The sequence below is a fragment of the Brachypodium distachyon genome, chromosome 5 (genome assembly GCF_000005505.3).
Source record: "Brachypodium distachyon strain Bd21 chromosome 5, Brachypodium_distachyon_v3.0, whole genome shotgun sequence".
NCBI lineage: Eukaryota > Viridiplantae > Streptophyta > Magnoliopsida > Poales > Poaceae > Brachypodium > Brachypodium distachyon.
Genome location: NC_016135.3, coordinates 16,993,422 through 17,010,329, shown reverse-complemented (window position 1 = coordinate 17,010,329; position 16,908 = coordinate 16,993,422). Strand labels below are relative to the sequence as shown.

Below are 16,908 nucleotides of genomic sequence, written 5' to 3'. Positions count from 1 at the left end.
AACAACAAGAGAGAGGCGATCAGGCGACAAGAAAGCCGTAACAGTGCGTGGACGCAGTGAGGCAGCAGCGACGACGAAAACTGGTTCAGCCTCTGCGGCTACTTTCCAAGGTTTGGTGCAAAAAACTGTAGCCGTTACGTTGAACCACATCATGTCATCACCATAGGTCGACTCTAATTTCCAGAGCTGCGTAGTACCACCGTCGCTCGCTGCTAGAAGAGGAGATTCCGAGATGGCATGGGCGTAGTTTTTAAGATGAAGTTTTCGGTGCATGAAACCAACTGATTAAAATTCAGTCTACTGTCGCTAAATTGTCTTGTGATGAAACCGTTTATTTTGTTGTAAAACACACGTGAAAGCCAAAAAATAATGATGGATAGCCAAAGTAGCCAACATATGGCCACGGATTAAGCAGATAACTGCAATGCCTTGAAAGTAAAGTGGACATTTTGCAACGATGATTACATAACTACATTACCACGGTACTAGCAGTTGCCAGCAAATCAAGTGGCTTTAACTAAATCATAGAAGCTGATGCAGGCATGCAGCCAACTGGCAGCTACGTCCTCCAACAAAACAAGCCATTTTGCCGAGTCTCCCTTGCATTGCCTTCTCCCAAAGAAAGGGATAAATCCTACGCTCAGCAGCATCGTCATTCCAATTCCTTCGGATACATCGTCAACCAATGTTTGTTTAGTGCGGCGAGCCGCAACAAAGCGCACATAGGGCAGAACGTGAGACGAACGGTCCCTGTCCAAAATTAACACCCGAGTGGCCTTACTTAGCAATGTAGGATATGTACACGCGGGGTAAGCTCATATCCGGGGGGCACCTGGACGCATATTTGGGGCATATCTCCTCGCTTTGTCCCCCTGCACCTCGTCCCTGCCCTCGCTTCCAATTGCTAGCTTCATTCTCTTCTCACAAGTTCACAAATCCCAGTTTCAGCAGACATCCTGTTGGTTTGGGCAAATATGCGCCCAGTGCTCGAATATGCTACGTCCCGAAACTGCGATTTGGAGCCTTCTGTTTTAAAGGTTTCAGTTCGGACAATGCCCTGTCTAGCTCAATGAGTGCGTTCATGAGGTCTTTGCTTTCGTCTGCAATGTATGTTCCCTTTCGGGAAAGAGAGGAGGATTTAATAATAAAAAATACAGGTTTATTCTGGACCTAACTATGCTGCATCCATGCATTGAATTCTGAACAATCTCCTGTGTTTCATAGGAAAACACACGGGAGCAGGAGAAATGAATTTATCTTGTCATCTGTACACGGTTTTTCAAAGAAAAAGATAAGGTATATAATGTTTGTGTTCACAAGTTTGATATGGGATCCCTGTATCAGGCATAGTGTGGATACCGAGAGTATACTCCTTCCGTTTCATATTAACTGATTCAAATTTGTCCAAATATGAATGTATCTATGCGTAAAATGCGTCTAGAAACATGTAATAGTAAGTCACTTAATATGTGATGGAGGGAGTATAATTTATGTACAGAAATGAAAAAGACACAAGGAAGTAAAAAGGGACTAGTATGAGACTGCAAATAAACTGAGTAAAGCATTATTACATGGTACAGCTCATATCATTCTTACAAAAGAACAAGGAAAACACATCAGCACATAATATTCTTAGAGAAAAAGTGAGGCGAACATTGAGGACATCGACTTAAATAACCTACTCTTGCTATTGATTATAGCTACTTCCTCCGTCCAACAGAAGATGTCTCAAGTTTGTCAAAATTTGAATGTATCTAGACATCCTTTACAGGTAGTTGAGATTCTTTCCACTTTTTCTTTGTTACTGTCATGTATCAGTTTTGTCTGTAGGTGATCTTGCGAATATGTATGGGAGTTGGGTAATATAATTACTAGAATATTTACCTTCTGTTGTTTCTTAGGTTTTAGCATGCCCTACTTCTGATTTTACGATGATGGGTTTAGTTTACTCTTATCCGCTTGCAGTGCAAGTTATCTTTGTTAGTAACGTGTTATACATGTTACTTCTTGTATTTTATACGTACTATCTTATCTTATACACTCGCCAGGAATCTTTAGATGAATGCAAGATCCTTATTTGGATTTACCTTTGTTTTTGTGTAAAATATTTGCTATTTATTTGACTATACCTCTGCGTCTCGACCGGTAGTACTAACCAACATAACTGTCCATCTCACGTGGCCTTGTTTGTATAAAAAAAATTAACACTACTTTTCTTAGTTGTAATGTAACCATCGTTAGCAACTCAATTTAATCTTGTTGTGAGCACATCCGAAGCGTCATTGTGTGAAATTAATTAAGGCATATATATTCCTTAGCAAAATCCTATACTATTACTAAAATAGAATATTTTTGTAAAAATAAGGAGTGTATATTTGCCAGCTGATTGAGATTTTCTCGTCCTTTATATTTTAATGAATCTCGCACGAATCTCAATAGTTTAATCAGACGGTTGTTAGTGCTAAATCAGATAATTATTTTTTCCGTCACCTTAGAAACATCAAAACATATTGTCTACTTGACTTTCGACACGAGTTTTCACTCGAAAAAAATCAATTTTTTTTTACAAAAGCACCGATTGCATTATACTGCACACATATATCATCACAAGTACACACGTACTTACACAACATCTACAGAACCAGACTCACCACTAACACTAACATCTGGCTACCGATGGACACGCCGGCTACCGTGTTTAACAAGACAGACATAACGTTAAACCTAAAATTTGATCCCTAGTAGTAACACCGAGTTACAACCACCATCCTAATTACTAAATCAAGAATAACATTTAGTTCTCAAACACTGATACGCATTGATCGATCGTATAGAAAAATAAAATCCCTTTCCTGTTTCTATACTCGTGGGAAGGAACTGGTAATTCTTGCGTGAATCAACGCAGACGGTGGTGCCTCCTGACAGTGCGAGCGAGAGGACCAGCACCGGCCGGGTCAGCACGGATTTTTTTTAGCCGGGGTCAGCACGGTTGACATCGTGGCATACGTACTCGCGGTACTTCTTCTCAGACTCGATCGGTTGGATAGAAACAGAAGCAGGAGTTGTCGCCCCGGCGCGGTAAAATAATCGGGCCACTCTCCAACTTGGCGAGTTGTGGCGTGGTGGACGTGCGTAAGATCCGGGACTAGAGAATTCGGACGGCAGAGACGTGGTACGGTAAACGACGGATTAGTACTGCGAGGCCTCGTGAAAAATTCGTTCCCCTTTGCACCCACCGGCGACTGGTATGCCAGTGCAACATCCGCCGACGTGAGCAACATTTATAAATCATTGTACTCCGTACTTTTTATTCGGAAATGTAGGTATATGTAACTAGGTTGTGCTTCTGTGTCATATTTTGAATCATTGGATTTCTTATTTTCTTATTAGAAACCATAGTTTTTATTAACTTGGTTAGACTATAGTTAGATGGTATTTAGTCTTAGAAAAAACCTATGAATCTTATGAATCCATGATCGAGCCGGCTTTTCGCAGGAGAAGGCGATCGATCGATTCCTGCCAAAAGTGTTCAGGGGTAGTTTGCAAGATTAGAGGGCTGAAATGTAAAGTTTTTCTAAAACTAAAACACACACACATGATGGCAATCGGCTGGTTGTGCTGCATTTGATGCAGAGGTACACATCCGATCAAGGGATTTATAAGATAGGACGCCATTTTTGTGATGTATATCCCATTGTTGTATTAGCCAATTTTTTATTGATTGTATTTAAATCTTGCAATGCACGAGCTCTCGCGAAGATATAGCCCTTTCCCACCTCATAGGTGGCTAGTTGTCGACCACGGCCTGGTTGCGATGTCATGGGCTTTGTCGTTATGCTAGCAAAATTATGCTTCATCCGTTTCTAAATATGAGATGTTCTAACTTTATCTCTCTGTAACTTCAAAGTAGTTTTGTTAAATATTTCTATATGTATTGTAAATATTAGTATGTTTTTCTATACTTTTGGTCAGACTTTAAGAAGTTTAACTTAAACAAAGCTAGAACATCCCTAGCGCGCACACACTGCGAATTGCATTTGTATCCCTTGTTTTGTAAATTATGACAATGTTTATCCTAGATTTTACCACTAACTTGTTAAATTGTTCCAAGATTTACCGCAATTTAACAATTTTATCTCATTTACCGCCCACTTAATTAGTAGGCTGATGTGGCCGAAGACTAGAATACCAACTTGGAAATGTAAACCTACCACGCAAGAAACTGCCGACCCATGACTCCAAACTTACATACCTGCTGATATTGCCATGGTTGAAATATGTGCTGAATCCAAATTTGAAACCCCAACCTACACTAGTTGATAATGTGATGAATATGAAAATCACCTGCCCCTGCCATCTCTGCATTGCTCCTCTTTACCACCCTCTCTATTGCCTCCTGCACGGGAAGGAGTAAGTGGGTCTGACCTAACAAACTCTCAAAGCGATTTGGCTAAATAAGCTAGTGCAGGTTGCAAGTGGGGTCGAGAGGTTATGGGGAGAAAACATTTAACATGTTTACGCTTTTGAGTTGGCATCCTAATCATCGCCCGCGTCAGGCATATGGATCCTCCTAATCGGTCAAAACCAGGGAAAAACCGCTAAATAGAGTAAAACATTACGCGGTGTAACAGGCTCAGAATTGTTGTCACAAATTTACAAAAAATGGAATCGACTCGTGTAAGTATTCCGATATGATCACTATACCCATTTTGATTGGAATCGAAAAATCCAATCAATTGGGATTGGGTGCAATTGGATTTGGGTTGTATACCGTCTAAAAACTGAACTTTCTTTTGCCAACTGTGTTTTTTGGTTTGTTGTATCTTCTTAATATTACCGGTTATCGGGGTCTGGTATTTATCAGCGGATTCTTGTGTTTTTTACCGTGCGCTTTCCCTGTCCGCCTCGAAAACCTACGGCGGCTTGTCCCGGCCGGCGGAGACAACAATCCCCCGAGCCACCGGCCGGTAATTTCAGGGGCGTTCCAGAAGAATATGCGCGCCCATTCCCTAGGCGACGGTAAGAAAAGACCAACGCCCGCTCGTTGGCCCCTCCCTCCGCGAGGTCGCCGTCGCGCTTCCGCCCCTCCCGTTTGTCGCGACGCCCTTGGCCGCGGTTTGGAATCTCGCTAGTATTTAAGGCGTCACCGCGCCAATGGCGCAGCCCAACGCCGACGGAGCCTTCGCCTTCTTGGAGAGCTGCCATTTGGCGCCAAAGCGCCTGTTCCTTCACCCCGGGCGACCACCCGGAGACTAGAGGTATGTTTATTTCCCCTTCCTGCCCCATTCTTGCCATATTTACCACCTCCGCATTGTGCTGGCCTGCGTGGTTGGTTCTGTTCTGGGGCCTGGAGATGTGATTCGAGGGAGTGGGTGCCACCACCTGGCTTTCCTCATTTAGGTTAGTCCGGTAAATAATTTTTTGTGAGGTAGTTCTTCTTTGTTGTTTGTTTAGTTCCTTTGGGTTTATGGACCAGGGTTCAGAGTTGTTTAGTTCGTGGGTGCACTGGCCACGGTAATGCAATTTACAAGTGCTCTGTGCCTGACATGTATGTTCCTCTGCTTGTTAAATTCTGCGTTCTTGTTGTCTATCTATTGCATTTGATCAACGCATTACTTCTCTGCTCCCTGTGCGTGCCTCGGGTTCCGGTTATGTTAGATTAAGCTCTTTTTTTCCTTTGATTTGTTGAGAATCTAGGATTGTTTGATCAATTACTGTTTGGTTCTAGTCGGAGTCAGTTGATGAAGATGAGTACACTTTTCTGTAAGAACAACATCATGCTTTTGTTTACTTGATATTGTCCTGCATACCAAATGCACATGCTTATGAACCCACTTTCTGGAGAGTTTTTGTTTTGGAAATCGAAGTCCTATCTTGTCCTGCTGAGCAAACTTTTTTTACGCAGTTTACTCTACCATGAAGCGCACTTGACTAAATATAGCCTTGTACATTCTGAACCTTGATGTTCTTCCTGACTAGCCAACTTGACAATATGTTACTACAGTAATTTGGTTCTTATGCCTGTTTCAAAGTTTCCTAAATATTCTCTGATACTGGTTTTCCTCTTTTGCAATCACCATATTCATATTGGAATGAGGTTATAGCCACTGGATGATAAGTAATCGGCAATTCCTTGTTAGTCAGCAAGCTAGCCTTTCTAATAGTGACATATATATGCCTTGCCATAGGATTGATATTTTATATGAGGAAGCAACTCTAATATTTTCTGTGGGCTGTTGCTATTTTACTTTAATGGGGCTGACATACACGTACCTGAAATTATAGTTTTCAAGTGTTAATTTGTTGAAGGAAATGCAAGTTGGCATGCCAAAAAGTTATTTTGCTTGCCGTGAACTTTGTTAAAACAAATGTTTAGAAGGTGCTAACATCACAACTTTCTATACAAATCTGACAGGTTGATTTATCGAGGGCCACTATTGGTCGAAAATGGACCCAAAGAAATCATTAGATGATAAATTCTCCAAGTTGCATCCAAGTTTGCCAGTAGACACTAAGATTGGCATAGTGGGAGCAGGGCCAAGTGGCTTATCAGCAGCATATGCACTAGCTAAACTGGGTTACTGCAATGTAACTGTGTTTGAGAAATGCCAGACTGTTTCAGGGATGTGTGAGTCCATTGACATTGAAGGTGAGGAACTTACTGAATGTACTTCTGTTCAGTTACAATTAATCTACACTTTCGTAGTTATCAGTGACCATTGTATTCAGGAAAAACATATGACTTGGGAGGACAGGTTATAGCAGCAAACAGTGCCCCTGTTATAACTCACCTGGCCAAGGAGGTCGGAGCTGAATTTGAAGAGATGGATTCACACAAGCTTGCTCTGATCGACAGCCAAACCGGAAATATTCGAGATCTTGAAGTAGCTGAGGACTATGTATCCATGATATCTCTGACCCTAAAACTACAGGTAAGCTGTTCACAGAATAAGTAGTTAAAAGATATAGATTAAATTTAGTGCTAAATTTGAATAACTGAGTCTAGTTTACCATTGAAAACACACCCTGTTGCAGAGTTAGAAAACAACCGAGTCTAATTTACCATTGGTAGTATTCTCTTTTGCTTACATGTACGTCATTTGGTAATTCTTATAGGATGAAGCAAATAAGTCAGGACGATTGGGTATTCATGCTCTCAGCGGATTGGCGTCTGACCCAACTCTCGAGTTTTTGAGGCAACATGGAATAAATTCAGTGCCAAAATCTGTAGCATATAGCTACACAGCTTCTGGCTACGGTTTCGTTCAAGACATGCCCTATGCTTTTATTCAAGAGTTTACTAGAACCTCTATGGCTGGTAAAATCCGACGTTTCAAGCATGGTTACATGAGCATGTGGGAGAAACTCAGTCAGTCATTGCCATTTGAAGTTCTTTGTGGCACGGAGGTCCTGAGAGTCAAGCGCAACAGCTGTGGTGCAAGTGTAACCATCAAGAAGAACAATGGCGACGAGCAAGTTATGGAGGTTGACAAAATTATATTCTCAGGTGCTCTTGCTTTCAAGAACGGCAGTACATATCGATCTTCTAGCCTCACTGGTGAGCATAATTAAATTTCACCTTTGTTTGAAGTTAGAGTTTCAGCTGTCTGATTAGTTTGTATGCTCTTCCATTCAGATGGAGAAAGTGAAGTGGCAGAACTGAATGATCTCGAAAGAGAACTATTCAGTAAGGTACAGACAATAGACTATTATACTACTGTAGTTAAGATTAATGGATTTGAGCACATACCAAAGGGATTTTACTACTTTGGAGAATTTATGGAGGATCCAACAACAATAGGGCATCCAGTGGCAATGCAGAAATTCTTTGATGACACAGACATTTTCTTGTTCTGGTCTTATGGGAATTCGGCGGACATCAAGGGTTCATCTGTCGCTAAATGTGTCACTGACATCGTGAGTTCTATGGGAGGCACTGCTCAGAATGTGCTTTTGCAGCGGCGATTCAAGTATTTCCCCCATGTCAGCAGTGAAGGTATACTTGAATAGCATTGTCTGCCAGGTCTTTTATTTTTCATGTTCTAACTGTGGTGATTTCCTGCATTGCAGATATGAAAGATGGATTCTACGAGAGGTTTGAATCTCAGTTGCAGGGCTTTCAGAATACTTACTATGTCGGAGGGCTGCTAGCATTTGAGCTTACAGAAAGAAATGCTTCATACTCCATTGCAACTGTTTGTAAACACTTTGCTGTCGATGTTGAGCAAACAGTGACTCCTTATATCAAGGTGAGTTAGAAAAATACCGTCACAATAGTTTAGCTATCACTACCAGTTCCATGTTTTCATGAAAGGAATCGTGCTTATTTTTTTTTTCAATTCTTGTTTACACAGAGATTATTTCCTCTGTCTCGCAACAGCAACCCTTCACCTCCTAGAGATCTTGGTGAGCTCGAAGGTGTTGAATTTCCCGACCTTCCATCCCTGGACGGATATTTGGAATATTGGGGAACTCACAGAGTAACTAAGAATAATGTCATATATACTTGGATCAATGAAGAAGGGAAAATCATGAATCAAAGGACCTACCAGGAGCTTCATGAGAATGCATCTCACATTGCACACAAACTATTGACAAGCACGAAGCCTATTATCAAGCCTGGTGACAGAGTAATCCTTATTCACCTCCCTGGTTTAGAGTTCATTGATGCATTCTTTGGGTGCATTAGAGCAGGAGTTATACCAGTCCCAGTTATCCCCCCTGATCCAATGCAAAGGGGTGGGCAATCACTACTGAAAGTTGAGAATGTCTCTAAAGTGTGCAATGCCGTGGCAATTCTATCAACCAATTCGTATCATGCTGCCGTACGTGCAGGCTATATCAAGAACATTGTCACTCTAGCCAAGAGTCAGAAATGTTCAGCTCAGTGGCCTGACATCCCATGGATTCACACTGAGTCGTGGATAAAGAACTACCGGAGAAGTCCGGACAGCTTGAATTCAGACAATGTTTTATCTATGAGGACCAAGTCCCAGCCAAGTGATTTGTGCTTTCTACAGTTCACTTCGGGTTCCACTGGTGATGCCAAGGGGGTGATGATAACTCATGGAGCACTAATTCACAACGTGAAGATGATGAAAAGGCGGTATAAAAGTACCTCAAAAACTGTCCTTATCAGTTGGCTTCCACAGTACCATGACATGGGACTAATAGGGGGTATTTTCACTGCTCTTGTAAGTGGAGGAACTTCCATTTTATTCTCACCGATGACATTCATCAGAAATCCCCTCCTGTGGCTGCAAACTATCAGTGACTACCATGGAACCCATAGTGCAGGTCCAAACTTTGCATTTGAACTCGTGATAAGAAGGCTTGAGGCCGAGAAGAACAAAGTGTATGACCTCTCTTCAATGATCTTCCTCATGATTGCGGCAGAGCCAGTAAGGCAAAAAACTTGCAGAAGGTTCATAGAGTTGACACAACCTTTGGGCCTTTCTGAAGGTGTTCTTGCACCTGGATATGGGATGGCTGAGAACTGTGTCTATATTTGTTGTGCCTTTGGTGAATGCAAGCCAGTCTTCATAGATTGGCAAGGAAGAGTTTGTTGTGGGTATGTTGAGAAAGATGATGCAGATATTGATATCAGAATTGTTGACGCAGACACTTTGATAGAGCATCAAGATGATGGTATTGAGGGTGAGATATGGATCAGCAGTCCAAGTTCTGGAGTTGGTTATTGGGGCCATCAAGAAATGAGCCACACAACTTTCTATAATCAGCTCAAGACCAACCCCAGCAAGAGGTTCACAAGAACCGGTGATTTAGGCCGTATCATTGATGGCAAACTTTTTATCACAGGAAGGATTAAAGATCTTATCATTGTTGCTGGCAGAAATATTTATTCTGCAGATGTAGAGAAGACGGTGGAAAATTCTTCCGAGGTACTCCGACCGGGATGTTGTGCTGTGGTTGGTGTTCCGGAGGATGTTCTGACTCAGAAAGGCATCACAATACCTGATTCTTCTGATCAGGTTGGACTCGTCGTGATTGCAGAGGTTAGGGAGGGTAAGGCCGTCTCAACGGAGATCATCGACAACATCAAAACACGTGTGGCGGAGGAGCATGGTGTAGCTGTTGCATCAGTCAAGCTTATTAAGCCTAGAACCATATCCAAGACAACATCTGGGAAGATACGGAGATTTGAATGTATGAAGCAGTTTGTTGACAACAATCTTAGCTTGGCTGATGGTAATCATCTATCCAAAAAGAAGAGTCTTTTCCGGTCTCTCACAACAGGAACTGGCATGGATAGAAGAAGGAGGCCCTTCTTGAAGCAGACTGTTGAGTCCACCTTTCATCCTCGACCCAAAAGCGAAGTGAAAAACTCCAAGGAGATAACTGAGTTTCTGACACAGTTAGTATCAGATCAATCAGGTATTCCAATGGATAAAATTTCTCCAACAGGCAGCCTACCTTCTTATGGCTTTGACTCAATTGCAGTGGTCCGAGCAGCTCAGAAACTCTCAGATTTTCTCGGAATTCCTGTTGGAGCCATTGACATCTTTGCTGCAAGCTGCATTTCTGAGCTTGCTAGCTTCTTGGAGACTTTGTTGAATAAGTCACAACCACAGTTGGCACCTCATCCCAAAAGCAAGGGGAAAAGCTCCAAGGAGATTGTTGAGTTTCTGACACAGATAGTATCAGATCAATCAGGTATTCCAAAGGACAAAATTTCTCCAACAGGCAGCCTACCTTCTTACGGTTTTGATTCGATTGCAGTGGTCCGAGCAGCCCAGAAGCTCTCAGATTTTCTTGGTACTCCTGTTGGAGCAATTGATATCTTTGCAGCAAGCTGCATTTCTGAGCTTGCTAGCTTCTTGGAGAATTTGTTGCCGAAGTCACAACCACTGTTGGCATCTGACTTATCTTGCTCTAGTGAGGATGAGAGTTTAGTGGTTCCCATAGACATTACTGCAGATTTCAGTGTGCTTGCTACTGGGATTCTCCAATCCATAGCTCTTATCTATGTCTGTTTTATGCTGCTACTCCCAGCATACCTCGCAAGTTCGACGTATATGCATATGCTCTATTCAGTCAGTCTGGTTAAATCATCACTGATGAGATATCTCACTTCTTTGGTCATGGCACCCATTGCATGGATTTTCTATGTCATTCTCACTTCTTTATCACTGTCTATCTTGGGAAAGTCATTCCTTCAGCCCAATTATGCTCTGACCCCTAATGTTTCAATATGGTCAGTCGATTTTGTGAAATGGTGGGCACTGAACAAGGCTCAAGGTTTAGCTGCAAAGATGCTAGCTGTGCATCTAAAGGGCACAGTCTTCTTGAATTACTGGTTCAAGATGCAAGGAGCTCGGATTGGGTCATCTGTTGTTATTGACACAGTAGACATCACTGACCCATCCTTGTTAGTAGTTGCAGATGGTGCAGTGATTGCAGAAGGTGCTCTCATTCAGGGCCATGAAGTCCGTGACGGAGTGCTGAGTTTTAGACGTGTCAGGATTGGTCGTGAGGCATCCATTGGTCCTTATGCAGTGCTTCAGAAGGGCACTACTGTGGATGATGGTGCTGTCGTCCCACCATTGCAAAAGATTGAACCAGGGAAATTAACATATCAAACTAAGAGAACTTCTGCTGACATGAAGGTAATTAGAATAATTGAATTCCATACACTGCTAAAATCCTTAGATGGTAAATATTCATGTAAGTCAGCATGTTTTTCTGTTATGTGACTGTCTAAATTTTTTGCAGGAAGAAACAAGGAACGCAGGCATCCTTCTGGAACACCTCGTTTCTATCTATGCAGTTGCTTTTATAGGTTCTCTGTCAAGCGCAACCGTCTACATGTTGTACACTCACTTCTTCGGCAATGAGGATTCATTTCAGCACTTCTCCTTTGCATGCATTGCCGGTGCGTTCCACTGGCTACCAGCTGTCATCGCCGCTTACCCTGTGATTGTCCAGGAGACACCCACAAGAGCTTTGACATTTGCTCTCTCCATCACCTTCGCCTACTTGAGCTATGGTGTCATCCTCAGTCTTCTCTCCAGTATAGCCAACACAGCTCTTGCTACAAGGACGGAAACCAAGCAGAAGCTTATGAGAACGAGCTTGATCCAGCGGCATATAAACATAGCTGTGCACCTCAGATTTGCAAAGATGCTATCTGGAACTGAAGCATTTTGCATGTACTTGAGGCTTCTCGGAGCAAAGATTGGCAGGCATTGCTCTATCCGGTCCATCGATGCAGTGGGAAATCCTGAATTGATCAGTATCGGTGATGGGGTCCATCTAGGTGACTTCTGCCACATTGTTCCGGGGTTCTATTCTGGTAAGGCGTTTACTGGCGCGGAGATAAAGGTACAGGAGAACACCATCGTTGGCAGTGGTAGCTTGCTCCTCCCCGGCTCAGTCCTCCAAGAGAATGTCATCCTTGGGGCACTTTCTGTGGCACCAGAAAATTCTCTTCTCCAGCGAGGCGGCATCTATGTTGGGGCACAATCTCTGACCATGGTGAAGAACACCTTGCTTATGGAAGATGAGAGGATTGAAGTGATGGACCCAATGTACAAGAAGATTGTCGGGAACCTTTCAGCTAACTTGGCAATCACCACCATGAATGTCAAGTCAAGGTACTTCCACCGCATTGGTGTAAGCGGGCGGGGGGTCCTGAAGATGTATCAAGACATACCATCTTTGCCCAAGCACAAGATATTTGGCGCTGGCAAGTCTTTCCCAGTGATCGTACGGCACAGCAACAGCCTCAGTGCAGATGATGATGCGAGGTTTGATGCACGTGGCGCAGCAGTGCGCATTCTCTCAGACGACGGCGAGGTGCCTCTTCTTGACCTAACCTTGAAGAGTGGCAAAGCATTTTATGCACGCACAATTGCTGACTTTGCCACTTGGCTGGTTTGCGGCCTGCCTGCGAGGGAAGAGCACGTAAAGCGTGTTCCGCACATCCGTGATGCTGTCTGGGGCTCCTTGCGGGATACCAACTCGTACACTGTTCTGCATTACTACTCAAACATATGCCGTCTACTGCGGTTTGAGGGAGGGAAGGAGATGTATGCAAAATTCAAGCTTCGTCCTATGGACCAAGACATATCAGAGGAGTCTGGTCAGGTGGTGCCGAGGGGTATCTTGCCGCCTGAGACCGGTGCAATCCCAAGAGACGAGAGTGACACACGCCCTTTGCTCTTCCTCGCTGACGACTTCCATCGGAGGGTGGAATCTCCTGACGGGGTGGGCTACGTCGTCCAACTGCAGCTCAGGGAGGTCCCCTCCGACAGCGCCACCTGTGACGTGGCCCTTGACTGCACACGGCCATGGGATGAGGCCGAGTTCCCCTACATCGACATCGGGGAGATCATCATCGACAGCAATGTGCCTGCAGACGAGACGGAGAAGCTTGAGTTCAACCCATTCCTCCGGTGCCGAGAGGTCGACGTCATCCCGGCGACGTCTTGCAAGCAGAGCGCGTCCATCGACCACGGGCGCTCACTGGTTTACGAGATATGCCAACGCCTACGGAACGGCGAGCCGCTGCCCGCGTCATGGGCGGCATTCCTCGAGCAGTCCGACACCAAGATCAACCTGTCGGGCTGCCCAGTCGCCGCAGCGACACACACAAGATCCAACGCTGGTGAGGCCACCAAGCCCAAGGTGACACTCGCTAGGGCATGGTACAAGGCGCTCTGGGCCACGCTGTGCCAGCCGCTGCTGCAAACGCTGGTGCCATACTTCGTCCTGGGCCTGGTCATCTTCCTCCCCTTCCGGGGCCTCCTCGCGTTCGCCACGGCCACCGGCACGCCTCTCTACTGGCTCCTGCCGATATTCTGGACCGTGTCAGGCATCGCTGCCATGGCCACCTGCGCAGCGGCGAAGTGGGTCCTGGTCGGCGTCAGGGCCGACGGCGACGCAGTGCACATCTGGGCGCCGCAGGTGTTCCTGGACACGGTGTGGCAGGCGATACGGACGGCCACAGGGGAGTACTTCGCGGAGCTGACGTGCGGGTCCGTGCTGTTCGCGGCATGGATGCGGATGATGGGTTCCACAGTGGCCGTCGCCGAGGGGGTCTACGTGGACTCCATGGGCGCTCTGCTGAACCCGGAGATGGTGCACCTGGAGAGGGGCGCCAGCGTGGGGCGGGACGCGCTGCTGTTCGGGCACGTGTACGAGGGCGAGGCCGGGAAGGTGAAGTTCGGCAAGGTCCACGTTGGGGAAGATGGGTTCGTTGGCAGCCGGGCGGTCGCGATGCCGGGCGTCGTCGTCGAGGACGGCGGCTACCTGGGCGCCCTGGGCCTGGCCATGAAGGAGGAGGTCGTCAGGCACAAGCTCTAGTAGGCAGGGTTTTTGGTTTCGGCTGCCGTGTCGCGCTTGCGTGCTGCCGTTGTTTAGCTTAGGCTGGCTGCTTGTATACGTGTGCTAGTAGCAGGAGCGATAATACGGCCACACGATGAATAAAACAATAAGTGGCTGCTAGTAGAAGAAAACAATCGATTGTCTTGCGAATGGAAGAGTAAATTTTGCTTTGAACCAGAACTCTCCATTTGGCGATCACATGTGTCGTGAAAAAATAAAATCCTTTTTGGCTTGTCGTAAAGCAGCAAATTTCTTGTGAAATAATTAGTCAGTCACCATTATCGGGGTCACTGCCGTATTAAAAAGTTCATAGCTGGTAGATCGTGTCATTTACTAAAACGAATATCCTTGAAATTTTCAAGATAAAATGGAATAAGTAAACAGACTGAATAAAGATACGGCTGATACTTTTGTCTGTATTGTACTGTCTGCAGGCATACATAAAAGCAAGGTCATGTGCTTACTAAGAGCAACTCAAGTAGTTGCTGTACTTGGCTGGCCCGAACTCGTGTATGAGATTTTTTACGGTATCCCAATACTTCAAAAACGAATACAGGAGTACCAATTAGGTCCGTCTGTATCAAAGGACAGATGGATTGCAAAACTTGAGAGGGATGAGGAGGACCTGTGCTGCCAACTGCTTCGTCGGAAATATTGCGGAAACGGGGGTTTCTTCCAATCGTCTCCAGCACATGCATCTCAATTCTGGAAAGGATCGCACAACATCAAGAATTGGTTTGAGAAGGGAAGTGAATATGTCGTTGGCAGGGGCTCGTCAATGAGGTTCTGGCAGGATGTATGGGCTGGCGCAGTTCCACTGGATGTGAAATTTCACCGGCTTTTCCTTTGCAACGAGCAAACTTCTGCAACGGTGGCAGAGGTACTTGAAGGCGATGGGATGAATCTCTCCTTTCGTAGCTCTTTCAGCCCGGAGGAAGTTAGAGAATGGCAGGAGCTCCGAGCTTTCTTGTCTCCATTTCACTTGTCAAGGGCGCCTGATGTTGGTCTATGGGGCTAACAAAAAATAAACATTACTTTACTAAGTCTCTCTACTCGTTTACGATGGATTGTGGTGTTATTAATCGGCGATGGCTCGAGTTATGGAAAACTCAGGTGCCATTGAAACAGAAAATCTTCATTTGGCTGTGTGGTAAGGGTCGAATCCAAGTGACTGAGGAGTTGCTAAAGAAAGGCTGGCCTGGCGAGCGTGGTTGTCATTTGTGTGGCGATAATGAAACTACTGACCATCTGTTATTCTTGTGTCCTATTGCCGTTTTCTTGTGGTGTTGCCTCCGAGATGGTTTCGGCTGGCAACATGAACCGCGCTCCTTGCTGGATTTTTTTGACTGTTGTATGAAGCACGAAGGGGCGCGCACTAATCAAAAGTGGTGGATGGTGTTGGCTGCGGCAGGGTGGGCACTTTGGCTCACCCGGAATGATATGGTGTTTAACAAAAAAAATCTCTTGCTCGCCTGTGCAGGTGGTTCATCATTTGCGGGCATCACTTATACGCTGGAGAGTTCTTCTTCCTGAGAAGCAAAAATCGGCACTGGATGGGATCTTGGAGAAGCTGAGCGCGATTCTCGTTGATGAGGGCTCTGGTAGAATTGCTCGCGTAAGGGTGGGCTAATTTCTGCTGTCTGAGTCTTAACTTTTCACCAGTTTTTGGCTTTGGACGCTGTGGTCCTTTGTTTTGGTGGTTTGGCTACATTGTATCGCTGGTGTCCCCGGCCGAACTTCTTGGGCTTTCTAATAAAGCCAGGCTGAAAAGGCCTTTTCTCTAAAAATATCAAAGGGCAATTTAGACATTTGTCAAAGGAAAGAAACTCCATTAATTGTCCGTAAAAAACTCCATCAATTTAGCCCGGCAGTTACGGCCACGATCGCAATTAACGCATGCAGGTTTCCTAACTAATCAACAATTTCCTTAATCAAAGCTCATCTCTCTCCTCCCTTTGGCGGCTCCAGCGGCTTTCGTCAAGGAAGGTCTGGCCGTGGCTCAACAGTTCAAGCTAGAGCGCCGACGGCTCGTCTGCTTCAGAGTTAGAAGAAGCTAATGCGGCCAGCTCCCGTGAGGAACCTGTTCCAGCGCATGGTGGCGACGATGCCGGACAGGTTTGAGGACATGTCCGGCCACGTTCCGTCGTTCCTCGACGGCGGCTACATCCACAACGGCAGACGACACATGCGGCTTCACGTCGAGGACTAAAAGCTAGCACGGAAAAAACCAAAAATATAATCACGCGATTACAATTTTGCCCTTCAGATGAAGCTACTCCGGTGATTTTCGACCCGGTACTCCATAGAATACACAACGGAGTACCAGACAATATAAGCCACTAGATCAAGACAAATGAACGGTCCATATTAAATTTGGGGTACCGTAAAAGAGCTCTCGTGTATTCGGTTTAGCTGGCAACGGGGCAGAACAGAAACCAAACCAAGATCCGAAAATTTCGAAAACTAAAGATGCGCGTGTAGATTCCCATCAAATATAGCAACAAAATGATATCCAATTCGTGAAACAGAACACGCGAACACATAGATATAAACGAAGTTCAT

At 45.0% G+C, this 16,908-nt stretch overlaps 1 protein-coding gene across 2 annotated transcripts; it reads left to right on the top strand.

Moving 5' to 3' along the window:
* Positions 1 to 4,945: 4,945 nt before the first annotated feature.
* LOC100836614 lies at positions 4,946 to 14,541 on the top strand. Of its 2 annotated transcripts, XM_024455426.1 has the most exons (9): positions 5,280 to 5,400; positions 5,477 to 5,548; positions 6,416 to 6,649; positions 6,730 to 6,932; positions 7,117 to 7,558; positions 7,637 to 7,996; positions 8,071 to 8,249; positions 8,355 to 11,627; positions 11,734 to 14,541. In XM_024455426.1, the coding sequence occupies exons 3-9, from the start codon at positions 6,448 to 6,450 to the stop codon at positions 14,323 to 14,325; spliced, it is 7,251 nt and encodes a 2,416-aa protein (XP_024311194.1). In that variant the 5' UTR covers positions 5,280 to 5,400; positions 5,477 to 5,548; positions 6,416 to 6,447; the 3' UTR covers positions 14,326 to 14,541. The 2 variants fall into 2 exon arrangements, with proteins under 2 accessions (XP_024311193.1, XP_024311194.1); XM_024455425.1 differs by lacking the exons at positions 5,280 to 5,400; positions 5,477 to 5,548 and adding an exon at positions 4,946 to 5,258.
* The last annotated feature ends 2,367 nt before the right edge of the window (positions 14,542 to 16,908 follow it).